Below are 15,441 nucleotides of genomic sequence, written 5' to 3' on the forward strand. Positions count from 1 at the left end.
ACTCACCGCCAGCTCTTAGGCTACTCTTTTACCAACGAATAGTGAGATTAACCGTAACATTATAGCGCCCCAACGGCTGAAAGGGTGAGCATGTTTGGTGGCATGGGGATTCGAACCCGCGACCCTCAGATTGCGAGTGAACCGCCCTAACCACTTGGCCATGTCGGTGCGATTTATAGGTGGGAAAATATCCCTGGGTTACTATCTCTGGTGACAAATAACATGTAAAGAGATAGCCATTCGGATATAAAAACTGTAAAAGAAGTAATCACCATTTTGAACATCTGGGAGAAAAACGCGAAAAGAAAGAAAAAAGACCAAAAATTTAATTTGAAGAAAATAGTATATATCCTTTGATATTTTTAATATTGAAATAGTTTCCTATAGAACAGAAAAAATACTTTCTTATAAAACAAAACAATAAATACCTTTTTTATTTGGTTTGTTTTGTATTTCGCACAATGCTACTCGATGGCTATCTGCGCCAGCTTTCCCTAACGTAACAGCGACAGACTAGAAGGAAGGCAGCTAGTCAACACCATCCACCGCCAGTTCTTGGGCTACTCTTTTACCAACGAATAGTGGGATTAACAGCTGAAAGGGCAAGCATAAATTTGAAGATGTTGCAGGGCGTCATGTTGATGTTATATATAATTTGTTTCTGGTTTCTTGTTCAACAAGGAACTTAGGTGCAGTAGGAATGTTATTAAGCGTTTTATCCCGTAAATTATTTGTTAATGTCTACTGTAATTTTCTTTTTCATAATCAAACACGTAACTGAAAGTATGCCACAGCTCTGCAACAAGTACTCTGATTTGAAAAGTTTCTTCGTTCAAAATGAATCTACAAAACACTAGCTGTTGGCTGTTTCTCTATAATTTGTACTTCAGTTAATCCTTTTCTTATTAATGAGTTGCTTTGAACGAATGTAGAATTTTTAAAATGTTAACAGTTAAGCTTCATTACATCCTTAGCTAATGAGAAAGTGACTTAAATAGAGTTGGTAATACAGTTTCAAAGTAAAACTTTATTAATAACTAGCTGAAGTATCCGTCCGTTGGACGAGTGAAATAAAAATTCGTTTGTAATAAAGGATAGGAAATTGTGCTTTTATTTTTTTTCTTAACATAATAAACATTAAAAGTGTAATAAAATACATAAAGGTACCAATACTGAAAGGAAAGACATACTGTTTTCAAGTATTCTATCAATAAAAAATTAGATGGGGGGGGGGGTATAACCCTCCTCATGACCATTCTCATGTCATCCTGTGTCAGGTTTGGTACTGATTGATCAGGGCATGTGGAAACATATAAGGAACAGATACACACACATATTGACGTTTATTATATAGAATATGTAGGGAGTCCAACCCCCAACCACTTCATGACTTTCCTCATGACATCCTATATCACTGTGTCAAGTTTAATGCTGATTGATCAAGAATGTAGAAGCGTATAAGGAACAGATATGATATAATAGATATACGACCGTGTATTTTTTTCCCTGACACACTTTACTTTATATAGTAGGTTTAGCAATGTATACAAATATATAATCTTGGTTCTTGAAATTAGTAAACAGAAGAAATATTTGTTTGTTTATGTTGAAGTGACAATGGGTACTAAGAATATAACAACAACACTCACCTTTCGTTTTGATGCAGCCAATCGTTGATCTCGGGTATCTTCAGCCTCCCCTGGTGTTCGCTTTCCCCAAACAACAATAGCTATCCTGGTGTAGGTTAAAATGAGTACTATCAATGGCAGAAAGTACTGTAAGGTCATGAGGGCCATGCTGTAGTAATATCTTTGAACTGGGGTGGTCCATACCTCGGTACAGAGATAACGATTGGTGTTGCTCTTGGGAACAAGCTTAGAAACGATGGCTGTCGGTAGAGGCGTAAGCAGTGCCACCAACCATACAGCAAAAATAAGTAACTTAGCTTGTAGTTTGGTCATTCGTGGCTTCAGAGGCTTAATGATGGCAATATACTTGTCGACACTAATCGCTATTAATGTATAAGCACTAGCAAACACAGAAACAGCCTGAGCGTAAGTGAAAATCACACAGAAAGCCGCTCCGAATGGCCAAGATCCCAGAATAAGATTAACAACAAAGGTAAAGGGAATACAGAGAAGAGCCATCAAAATGTCACCAACTGCAAGGTTAACAATGAAAAAGTTAGTAACAGTTCGCATTCGGGGATCGGAAAGTACAATATAACATACGATACCGTTCCCACCAATAGCAGTAAGAGATATCGCTATATACATCACATACATTAAAACCTGGACACCTGTTGGAACTAGGTTGTCTTGTAGTTGGCTGTCAGTCATATTGTTCTCATTAGTTTCACTGAAAAGATCTAATGACATGTTACCCCCGGAGAACATAGCCGTTTCCAACGGACTAAGAGATAATTCTGTAAATGTTCTAGTCATTCTTTTGCTGTTTAGAAGTTGGGCGAGTTTTCTTCAGGCTGCCATACCATACTTTGACGCTGCCTATAAAACATAACACAGATAATCATGACTAATATGTATATATTATTACAAAGTTCTCTTTAAGAAAAGAAAGTGTGAAATCGCAGCTTTAGAAGTACTGATACAACAGGTGTTATGCCTAAGAGTTTACATCTAAAGCTTTCATCTACATTTGTTGCATATAGTTCGTTCTCTCATGCAAAGTTTCACCATTTTACCTACGTGAAATCTCATCCGAATCAAAGTATTTGTTCTAACAGTATAAAGATATGGAAAGTTAAGTTAATATAGACGTTGATAGGAGGTATAGCATTTTTTTAATTAAGACATAGATAATAACAGATAAAAGCAAAGTAAATAAATTTGACTAACCGATTTGTCTTTGTATCTCGATAGCTCTGGAATTAGAAATAAGATAAAGGTTCGTGGATTTTGTGTGATAATTAACTTTTTTTGGACATACCTTACAAATTGTAGCATCTAAAATGAACGGACATATCTTCTTTTGGTGTAAATATAACTTAAAGGTTTTACACAGTGTATGTTTGTACTAACAACGTAGAAACATATTTTTTCTGGACTCAAATGACAGTGATCAAGGCCATAACTTAACCTAAGATTTTCTTTGTACATGAAAAATAAGAAAAATGTATTTTATTCTGTAATGCTCTCGGCCATACTATGTATAAAGTAAGCCATCCTCTGTAGCAATATCAGTCGTAAGTGGAAAGAATAAATCCTCATCCTCAACACGTGCACAAAATAATTATTTGCCGGTTATACGTGCTACAATCGTAGGATACCTGCTTCTACACTGTATCACATATTTGCAGCTGCAACTTGGCACTGTTTCAATGTTAAGATGTATAAAACCAAACTTTACAAAGCCGATATCTATGTTAAACGCCCTATAATTTGCAGTCTACCTACATCAATGCGAAAAAAAAAAAGAAGCTTAACCCTAAAATGATTGGTTAGTCGAAAAACATTCGAGCAATGTTACGTTCTTTTACTTATGATCCACAATTTATGTTATAGTCATATACTATTAGGAAAATATCTGAAACCAGATTCAATCCCATTACCACACAGAAACATGTCGCATGCGGCGGTAATGGAGGTATGGTGTTGACAGGAATTAAGCACTGATGGACTTCTACATCCTGCATTCCAATAGTACCATTAATGTCACACATTATAGGATCTATGATCCTTTGCTCTGTCATAGGATGGAGCAATAATATTGGTCCTAGGACCAGCATAATAGGCGAAAACGTTCTTTCTAACATACACATGGTGCTAAACTAGTCAACACGTCCATTGAAGAATAGGAAAGGAGAGTTATTGAATGGAGTGACTTGCACGCATCGAGCCTCAGTTTTATCGAGCATGTGTGGAATTCTCTAGTTTTAACCATGCACGATTTGTACTAAGCTTTCTCTACCGTTCGTGATTATCTTACTTTAAGCTGAAATGTAATGCATGAATCTTAAGGATCTGAGGCCATTTGCATCGGATGTTCATTTACAAGTTTTAGCTAAACGGGCTGACTTATTATGTGCATTTCACATCGCACGATGAATCTTCAGTGGCTGATTTGCATAACATGAACTGAGAAGAGTGATTAACATGATGTTGTAGAAAGGTTTTCGCCTCTTCAAAATTCAAACTTTGTTTTGTGCAGCATATTTCAGTATTTATGTTATTTTAGATGCATCGTTGTATCTAAAAGTTGAAAACGCAGTTCGATCAAAGAAAATGCGTCCGAGTCCAATATATTAAATTAAAATACGACTAGTAAATAAAATTAATCTATTTTATAATATTTATATGTGCTATGAAGCATTTATTGTACTGATATTATTAAAGCAAGGCTTATAACGTTCCGAGAAGAGGCGTGTCAAACTTTACATTTGACACATATCAAAGTCATTTCTAAATCTATTAAAAAAGAAACTAAAAAAAAAACTGAGATAAAACAGCTGTTCTTGCACATATTATACAAATTCTAATGACACATTATCAAACTTTGCAGCTTTGAAATGTTATTAGTAAAATTAATTTTAGTACGATTGTGAATTTATAGGTGTTACATTTATGATTTATTGAGGCATTTTAAACTCATCATATAGTAAACTAAATTCAATTAGATGTGGGAATAATATCATGCCATTGCACCTAATTTATTATTCGATAATATACAGCGGGCCATCTACTTAATGATCGTATTACAGTTTATTTTTCTTTTCACAATATGTTAAAATGAAAGTATAATCTGTGATGTAGAGGCCAAACACACTCTGATTCGTTGCATCCTCTGCTGTGGTCTGCAATTTTGCCTATTCAAAGCTCACCAGCGCAGCTTGGGTCAGCAAACCAACAAAATACAGTTAGGCCTCTTATAATGGTGATCTGTATATAACATTTATGAGCTTTTGATTCCTTTTTAACTCATCATATAGTAACCTAAAATAATCTAGGTATGTGAATAATATTATGGGGTTGAGCTTAATTTATTGTTCAATATTATACAACGGATCAACTGTTTGATTAATTAAATTTCAGATTATATTTTCTTTTAACCAACGGTAAAATGGAAAATAGGATCTTTATGGGTCTTAGTTATGGTTTAAAAAATGTCCACTATAATATACTTGTAAAGTCCAAAATCTATTGATTTACATAACAACTCAATATAAAATCTAGGTTTGTGTGAAAATGTTGATATTCCATGTTATTCTAAAGATCTATGTTAAATCCACCTGCTGTCTGCAGCTTTGTTATGTTGGAAAAATAAGTTAATCAACTGACTGAGTGAGTTTGTTTGTTTGTAATTAAGCACAAAGCTACATAATGGGCTATCTGTGTTCTGCCCACCACGGGTATCGAAACCCGAATTCTAGCGTTTTAAGCCCGCAGATATACCGCTGTGCCACTGGGGGGCGACTGAGTGAGAAAGAGAATTTCAAGTTCAAAGTTTCCCGGTCACTTTATTTGTAATTAATGTTAAATAACATTCTAGTAATCATGAAACAATGAGTGTGTTTTAGACGTTTTGATTCTTGATTAATTCGTGTTTATGACTAAGATTTAAAAGCCATTTTCTGGTAAAATGATAATAAACTTTTTGGTTAGTTTTTAAAACTCGCAGATAAAAGCAATAAGAACTATTTCTTAACGTTTAGCGGAGTTTTCAAAATTTATTGTCAACATATTCTCCAATTTATGGCATCATTACTTAATTTTTGTTTATGGCACGACTCGACGTGTACAAGGCTGGGAATTGAATGGTCCAAATTTCGAGCCACGTTATGTATTTAAGCACTTTCCACACTTTCAACTGGGAGAGGGGCATTACAGTAATAACTATCAGGGTGCTACTGATGGTTGACCTCCTTCTGGTCAATCTTTCTAAAATAGTAATGACTACGTCTGAACTTTGCCATTTAGTCCGTGTGTCGCATAAGGTGCTGTTCAGGTTAAAGCTACCAAGTGCTATTTTATGACATTTTTACTAAAAAGAATTACATCGGAGGTGGATCAAAATATTCACAAAGTTTAACCTGAACATTTTTCCAAAACCAATAAACTGATTCAATTTTGCAAGATTTATTTCATAGAGTTTAGAATCAAGAACCAAATCTATTTGTTATCAATTGGAGACGGTCAGCTCCAGCTGTCCAACAAAATATTAAACGTTTGTTTATGAAAGTTTAGAATATAGGGTTTACGAAAGTTTGATTAATGTTTAGCAAATGTAGAAATTAAAACGAGTAGACGAAGTATAAAACGGAATTAAGAATTTTAATAAATTCAATTTGTTTTTCTTCTTTAGGGCACTGGAAAGAGTAAATACTAACAGTAAAGAGAAATCAGTTACAAAATAAATATATGTAACAACCAACAGAACAAGAAAAAAATTCAAAATATATAGCTTATTACAAGAAATGCAAAATGTTAAGCTGATAATAATAATACTAATAATAATAATAATTCCACATGTAAATATAATTCAAAATAATTAATATAATGCTTTACGTATGGTAAAATGGAGGTACGATTTTCTTAAAGCACGTGTTTATACCTACAGAAATTTTTTTATTAATAATAAAAAAAGAAATTGTGTTCTTTCAAACTTGAAATATTCTGTGATCTTAGGAAGATTCTTAAACGAAACTAAGAAGCCCAACGTAATCAAAAGAATGATGAAACTAGTTAGAGCGTAACAAAATATAATAACACGCACACACACGCATATATATATAGATAGATAGAGATATTTGGTATTTAGTCATATTAGCACCTGAATTACACTATAATTAACTCCAATGTGTCTTTGAATTTAGAGATGGAAACGTGAAGGTTAAAGTTTGGGAGCTTAATATCCAAATGAAACCGAAGATTTCGCTGAAAGATCAGTGTGGAATAAAAAACAAGTAACAATATTATAAATCTATGGTGTAAAAATGATTAAGCTGGCAAAACAATGTAACTTTTAGGCCTAACTAAAGTGCCTAAAATCAAAGTTGATTGCATGCTTATGTTTTTTTTTCATGTTCCTTTTAGTTACTCCTTTAAGAATTTTTATTTACAACTGTATAGAAATTGAATTTCAAACATATATTTTGTCTGTCCAAAATCGTTACGTAATTAGCCTTTTCGTTCAATGCCAATCTACATTAACTATCTTGTACTATTTACAGAAAATACAGTCCATATGATAGTACTAGTACAGAACGAAAGGCTTCTTTTTCAGACAAAAATATATCTATAATGCTATTTTCACAGACACAGTTTTAGATTTGTGATGGACTCATAAAGATAAATGTACAACGAATCTGCTGCAGCCAAGCGTGACTTAAAAATACTTTCATCTGCCTAAAATTATTAAGAAATATTGATTTATGTATAAAACGAGGTCAGTGTGTCGATATTTAATTAACAAGTCATAAGAAAAACAAACTTTTAAAGAGCTTGATCCAAACAAAATATTTGGATCAATGAAAGGATTACAAAACAATAGATGAGAGAAAATCGACGTTAAGGTAGACAAGACACCTGATATTTTAATGATTGAATTTTAATTACTAATACCAGTTAATTAAGAAGCCTATAATTTAATTACAGAAAAAATTATTTCCTTTGAATTGTTTGTTTTGACTTACACGAGGGCTATCTGCACTAGCCGTCCCTAATTTAGTAGTGAAAGACTAGAGGGAAGGCAGTTGGTTATCACCACCCAACGGCAACGAATAGTGGAATTGACCGCCTCGTTATAACGCCCCACGGCTGAAAAGGCGAGCCTGTTTGGTGGGACAAGAATTAAAACCAGCGACCCACATATTTCGAATGCCCTAACCAACTTCCCACGCCAGGCTGTTTGTTTAGATAACGTAATTACATAGTAAAATGTAAAATATCGATGAGTGTACTTGTAATAAGTGTATACGAATTTATAGATTGTTACATCCCCCCAGTGGCATGTATGCGGACTTACAATGCTGTTAGAAACCGGGTTTCCTGTACTTGTGTTGGGCAGTGCACAGATATTCCATTGTGGTGTAGCTTTTTGCTTAACTTCAAAGAGACAAACAATATTTTTGAAAATCGAGATACATTTTTTAGTAAAACGAACAAGTTCACATATTTGAAATCTTTGATGCTATCTTAGTCATCAAATTTTAGCGGTTAGAAAGACTATTAGTATTAACAGCGTTGTTTTTATTCTGTGAATAGAAACATCAGACAGGAGTCATAAAATATGACAAGTAGTTTATCATCTGTGTTACTCTATTACTTTTCTACAAGAATAGATGCCCTATACTGCTTCTACACCGCCAGAGAAGAGAGTAAAAGTAATGAGTCATTTCTTTATAAAGCATGTAATTAATAGTGAATGATTTATATGGCCCTTTTATTAAGCTGCAGGAAACAGTTGTTACTCGTATACGTTTTTTTTTAGCATTTTTCCTACCTGTCGGAAAAATAGTCACAATGTCCATTAAGCTTTTCCATTATATGCATCATGCCATCAATATGCAAAGTTAGCAATATATTTGAACGCTATTATACGTAAAATTGCAAGTCGACTTTGGTAGGATGCCGAAATACTGAACAAAGCAATTTTGAAATTTATTCTAGTGAACTGCAGCTATTGTTCCGATACAAACTCGACAAAGAAAGTAACAGCAAACGCGTTTGTCAATTGTTACAAACTGGTAGTTATTTTAAACCAACAAGTAAATTTTGTGGTTAAAATCACGTAAACAGTAAATTTCTTTCTTTTTTTTCGCATTTTTCTTAATTTGTACATTTCGGATTCAAAATCACCGTATATAAAATAGCATTTGAGGTCTAGCTTTGTCTATGACAAGTCATTTCCTTAGATGCTTTTCGTCAATACCAGAACTCGCCGGTTGAGCTGAACGATGAGAAATAAAAGATTCTATGAAACACAATTTAAATATACATCATAATTTTTTAAAAGTTACGGTTTAAACCATAAATTCTTTTTTTTCTTGGTATTTATTTCTTTTGCTCTCGAGCTACTCTATACTTATATAAAATTAACACTTTCATAAAAAATATTATTTTTTCTACAATACTTCATTTCTTCTCCACGTAGTGAAAAAAAAAGTGAGAAAAGCTGAAAATTACAACTTACATCTGAAAATTACAATTTACATCTGAAAATTACAACTTATATCTGAAAATTACAATTTACATCTGAAAATTACAACTTAAATTTGAAAATTAGAACTTACATCTGAAAATTACAACTTAAATCTGAAAATTCTCCATTGAACAGCCACACGATTGTAACTTGAAAAAATGTTACGGTGTTACAAATCGCAACGTTAAATATTAAATTAGTAAAAGTAATATATGAAAAACTTAAGATTTTTCATTCTTAAAACCTATATTACTTATTCTACTTTTTGTCTTTCCCTACATTACACGTAAAATTAGCAGAATAATTTCTTCACTACAACGCATTACGATATTTTATCGACATTTATGACAGTAGATCTATTTTTTTATGAATACATACGGTAAAAGAGCAGCACAAAGGTTGGCGATGGATGATGATGACTAGTTGCCTTCCCTCTAGTCTTTCACTGCTAAATTAAGGACGGCTAGTGCAGATAGCCCTCGTTTAGCTTTGCGCGAAATTTAAACCAAACCAATTCTTTGTGGTTCAGCGGTAAGCTTCAGGGTTTATCATTCTAAAATTCTGGGTTAGATTTCCACGCCAAACAGGTCGTAGCTAACCCCATGTGTAGCTTTATGATAAAACAAATAAGCATTACTTTTAGCGATTTTATCAATAATACGTTGTTTTATAACTTATTAAATTTAGTAAGGCCACGAATTAGACATGGGATTATAAATTTTGCTGGTAAACAGTTTTAGCACAAACCTTTCTTCGTGTAGTAATTGAAAAGGCTGTGCAAAGCTCAGTGTTTAGTATGTTCGAATGTGAATCTGAGGGTCTAGGATTCGTATCCTCTTGTAGCAAAATCGCGCTTAGAATTTGGAGAGCTATCAGCATGTTATAAAAGTGACCATGAAATACATGCCACTGTATTAACAGAAGCAAAGAAGGCAAAGCTTATCGCTAATGAGGTAGCATGATAGTGGTAATGATATACCATTTAAACGCTGTCAAACAGATTATGCGTGGGCAACGTTTTTTACGTGACTTTTTCACCTTCTTTAATGAATTGTGTTTTCGAATGCTTTCGTTTCAGACTCTTATAGCTATAACTTTATTTCTATAATGATGCATGGACGCCGTGTTTTAAATATGTCTGGTTTTGAACTGCTAAGTCAGGATTTTGGAAAGTTGAGATAAAATGTGTTTTCAATATGTAGAATAAGATATTAAAACTATGAATTGAATTTTATCAATTACAATTTAAGATTTTTGATAAATAATTATTGAATCGTTCGCGATAAAGATTACACCTGAAACAATACAAGTATTTTTTGACATAAGGCCAGTGTCACAGTTGGCATGTCAGGATGCGCTTCGGAAGGGCCAAGGTTCGCACTGCAATTCTAGTGAACATGCACGTACCTGTAGCTGTGGGTATGTTATAAGAGTGATAGCCAACCCCGTTATCCGGTTCACAGCCAGACAAAACTCTCGTGGTCAGTAGTTCACAATTTAGGACGGTTGTATATGAATCTTATGAGTCTCTGACCTGGCCGATTAGTCCAAGAGTAGCATAAGTGTGAAAATGTTTTAATATCAACATTCAAAACATACATTTTAAGGCTTATTCTATAATAAGAAACGGGTTGCGTTATCAGCATTACCATGATGAAGGTTTCCATAGCAACGAAAATTAAACATGTATAGAAATTTGATATCACAGAATTTTATGGAATCACGTGACGTCGTTTGATGAAGCTAATTACACTAGAGCAGTAGTTATCAATGCACATGGGGGAGACAGTTTACCAGAGTGAAACTAGTTTAACAGATTAAGTTTACTTTACACACCCTAAACAAACACACTGCATAGAGAGATAAATTTATAAGTTTTAATTAGAAAACAGGTAGAAATAGATAGAGTGATATCCTGTAAATTTCGAAATATATTGATGTAGAAAAAATATCATGTTTGATAGAGATAGATGTTTTATTTCTATTGATAGAAAAGAAACCCACTACAATATCCATATTCTTAAGCACCTGATCAAGACAGATATTTATATCATTATAGTAACACACAAACAGACACATCTATATATATACTTTTTACATTACCTGTTCTTCTTATAATCATTAAAACTCATAGCGGTTAATGTCTGTGGTCATAGCACCCAAAAAGTTGTATGAGCAACTGTCACTTCATCCTATGTTATTTTTTTTTATTTAGTTTTTTCCTTTAAAACTTAGTTGGCTAAAATACTTGTTCGAAAATGGAATCATTCCCAAAAGTGAAAGAAGTGGTTCAAAGTGTAGGCCTAACCACGAGTGTGGTTCAAAGTTTAGACCTAACTACCGTGAGTGTACAATGTTAAAATTATTCATTTCTATTTTTTAGTGCCCTCGATTTTCATTATTATAGCATCAGCTATGATGATAGGTTTCTACTATAAATGTGTTTAAGAATCAAGACACACAGTAGTGTGTCGTGCGGCCAAAACAACCTGTGTCTTATTAACAGGATGATAGTTTAGCAATTTTTCACTTTCTGTAGCTCGGAACATGGTATTCCAAACTATCATATATTTTCAATTGATATGTTCTACTGGACCCTTACTTCATATACCAAGCCCCAAGACAATCTATCAAGAAATACACGAGATATAAAATAATCTGCAGCCAGTTGTGGGAAGGCAATTATCTTTAATATTTAGATACAAGCTTAAAGTAGAAATAAGTCACCCTAAATTTCTACAACATAAAACTCCCAACCCTTTACGGGATGTACAAAAAGGCAAAAATACTCTCAGAGTAAAAATAGACCACCTAATATTTCTACAAGACTTCCAACCTCCACCCTTTTATTTAATGATTACAAAATTAATATTAAACACAATTAAAACCTTTACCTTAACAGTTCTTAATTCCCCATCATCTTTCCTCTCTCAAGCTCAGCTACCCGAAGTTGTTCTTTAGGCCCTGGTATATGATTAATATTTCATATTTATTATAAAAGAATATAAACATTTTTATATGCCAGTACTAAAAGCCATTATTTTTCAATTTATTTATGAATAACTGAACATTATCCATAAAAAACTTACTGTTATTAGAAATAGTTATAAATCTTTTTTATTGAGAGATAATAATTTCTTTTAACAGCATAGACGGAACAACACTGTTAGGACTAGTTAGACCAAGGATGGGAAAATTAAATCCCTCCTTTTTTTTCAAAAATAGTCAACTGTACTCGGTCTTCTATAACATTAATGTCTAAGTTTAAGTAATGTGCATGAAAATCACTGCTACTGTTTCTTTGTATTACAAGTTCTTTTGTATATATTAAATTTGGATTGTTGCAGGTTTCAAGTCAGTTGCTGGCTAGTTTGACATTGGCGCCTGGATCTTGTCTGATAGATGGGATATCCCCAATGCGTTTGGGTGCTATGGCCACAGACATTATCAGTTACGAGTTTTAATGATGACAATAAGGATCGGTAATGGAAAAATTAATTTTGATTTTTGAGTCTCTTTGTAATGTTTTTGATTAATATTAATTTCATCATTATTTTTTTTTATGGTGTTGATTAAAAATCGCCTATTTACAATTAATGTATTTAACAGCTCTAGAGCTATTGGCATACATATATATGTATGTACAAACTAGAGAAACATATGTGTTTAAGATGCTAAATTATTTTTCTCCAGGAGACCACTTATTTATAATAAATATTCAACTGCTCACGTAACACTTTAAAAATACACTCAATGAAAAACTACTTTCTAGTTTTTTTTTATTATATTTTACCATAACTTCCAAAGATGCATCGAAAATCGTAAATTAACGAAACTGGTCTATGTGAAACCTATACATAACAACAAACTGAAAAATTCTCAATTTTATCCTCCAATATCATTCTCACATAGAAATGAAACTCTCTCTCTTCCGTAGATCCTACCTCTTAGAGTTAAACACTGATTCCAGATCGCAATATTTCTATTACAAAGTAAGAACAAATAGTTTGATGAATCAGACTTGGTATGAAAATATTCTATGTAAGTTGTGACACTAAATATTGTATTTTTCTTGTCTGATCTTTCATCTGTGTGTGTGGGTGGGGGGGGGGGAGGTTGTTATAATTTTGACAAATGATTTGGCTTTTCAGCTAAGAAGCGGATGCTGTTGGTTGGCCGCTCTTCTTCTGGTTAGCAGCCTTAAGTTAGGGATATCTTTACCTGGATTTCAAGAGTATCTCATTTGGTCGTTTAATCCATGAAGTGCGTTCAAGCGGAAAATACCGATACCAAAACCTACCATATTAGCTCAAGAACTATAACACTATCTTCATCCCCAGTTGTGCGAAGGCAAAAAAAAAATATATATATATATATACTGTATTAAATTCTGAAACGGCAAAAATAAGCAATTAACGAAATAATGATAAATTCCATGAGAAGAAAGTGGGTAATGTTAATTGACAATAAATATATCGCTCTAACGGTTTTTAGGGATAATGTTAATTGACAATGAATACATCACTGTAACGGTTTTTAGGGATAATGTTAATTGACAATGAATACATCGCTCTAACGGTTTTTAGGGATAATGTTAATTGATAATAAATACATCCCTCTAACGGTTTTTAGGGATAATGTTAATTGATAATAAATACATCCCTCTAACGGTTTTTCCATCTTTAACATAACGTAACAAAATAGGCTTATAACGCTAAAAACCGGGTTGGTGTAGCTTTCGCTTAACAACAAACAAACAAACATTAAACATAACAAAATATTACAAAAGATGATATCCAGCATGTTTAAAGTTACAAATGTTATCTTGTTGTAGAATACCACTGTAAAATACTTTGATCAACCAGTTGAAAAACTCAAGGTATGTCTCTCGGTATCCACAAGAAAACCCTTAATGGAACATCAAAAGCAGGGTTTGTTTATGTTGGATAGTGAACAATTTGCACAATAAGCAAAACATTGGATGTTAAATAATGTGGAAAAAACAATAACAAGGATCGCAATTCTTCCATATAGTGAAGGCAACACTTCTAAAAATTCGGTAGGCTATTAGAAGACATTCTCTGGTTATGAAACGTATAAAATGAGAAAAACACAAAACAAGAGTGAGAAAGGAATCAAATTGAGAAGAAGAAAAAAAACAGAATATCCTTTTCAAAATTTCTAGTGTGATACTCAGTGATTTTATTATAAGTAATAAAACGTACAATAAATTATAAGTAAAAATATGTGCAGGGTGAGCAGCTTAAGACAGTTTTATAAGATGTCTTACCCTATTTTATTAGTAAAGTAGTCCACAACCACAAGAATATCTAAATATCTAAAAAAAGGTCCACGTCGAATCTTTGTTTTAATTAGAAATTACATTTTTAATAAACAAAGGGTTCGTATTAATGCCTTTTGCGTTTTCATTTTAATTGGGGAAAACTGTAATCAACGTTATCGTGGCCGTCATACCCATAATATTAATTATACCACGGTTTGACTCATTATGTCAATCAAATGTTTTTAACTTAGAGCTTTATTTATCTAGAAACCACCTTTCACTACCCGTGGTGGGCAGAGCACGGATAGCCCATTGTATAACTTTGTGTTTAATTACAAACAAACAAACTTTTATGCCCCCACTTATAATAACCGAAATAGCACTGAGGAAGAAAGATGTAAAAAGTATACCTTTCACGTTTATGGTGATTTACATAGTTGTTTTATGTGATATGCCTGAGTACAAAAATATACACGGAACAACTTTCCCTACCCACTCACCTAGACTTAATTAATTAACTGCGAAGAACAATAATCAGAGATTCAATTTTTACATTTGAAATTGACATTTTTATTGGAAGAGAAACTACTCATTGATATATAAATGTTGATTTCTTATTTCTAAATCCCAAGACAAAAGCTCTTCTGCTCAAGATTTATCTATAAAAACAACAACAAAAAACGACTGTACATTTTTCTATATTTCTTTAATACAGATGGTAGTAATGGCTCCCAGTATGTTGAACAACAGGAGCATGGTCACTAAATATTCTGAAATGAATCACTCGGCCCGGCATGGCAAGATGGCAATCCAAGGGTCGCGGTTCGAATCCCAGTCTTACTAAATATAGTCGTCCTTTCAGCCGTGGGGCGTTATAATGTGATGGTCAATTCCACTATTCGTCGGTAAAAGAGTAGCCCAAGAGCTAATGGTCGGTGGTGATGACTAGCTGCCTTCCCTCTAGTCTTACACTGCTAAATTAGGGACGGCTAGCGCAG

The 15,441-nt window shown here is 33.2% G+C and overlaps 1 protein-coding gene across 2 annotated transcripts in view; it reads right to left on the minus strand.

Moving 5' to 3' along the window:
• LOC106478508 (RYamide receptor-like) overlaps positions 1-15,217 on the minus strand; it is a 23,947-nt gene extending 8,730 nt beyond the window's left edge. Inside the window, exons 1-2 of one of the 2 annotated variants that reach the window (XM_022382134.1) lie at positions 15,134-15,217; positions 1,650-2,507 (exon numbers count right to left, since the gene is read on the minus strand). In XM_022382134.1, the coding sequence (XP_022237842.1) occupies positions 1,650-2,444 (795 nt within the window). In that variant the 5' untranslated portion in view covers positions 2,445-2,507; positions 15,134-15,217. Of the gene's footprint in view, positions 1-1,649; positions 2,508-12,053; positions 12,126-15,133 lie in introns of those variants that run through there. The other variant, XM_013939059.2, reaches the window with a different exon arrangement.
• Positions 15,218-15,441: the final 224 nt, after the last annotated feature.

This window comes from Limulus polyphemus, unplaced genomic scaffold (genome assembly GCF_000517525.1).
Source record: "Limulus polyphemus unplaced genomic scaffold, Limulus_polyphemus-2.1.2 Scaffold219, whole genome shotgun sequence".
NCBI classification, from domain to species: domain Eukaryota; kingdom Metazoa; phylum Arthropoda; class Merostomata; order Xiphosura; family Limulidae; genus Limulus; species Limulus polyphemus.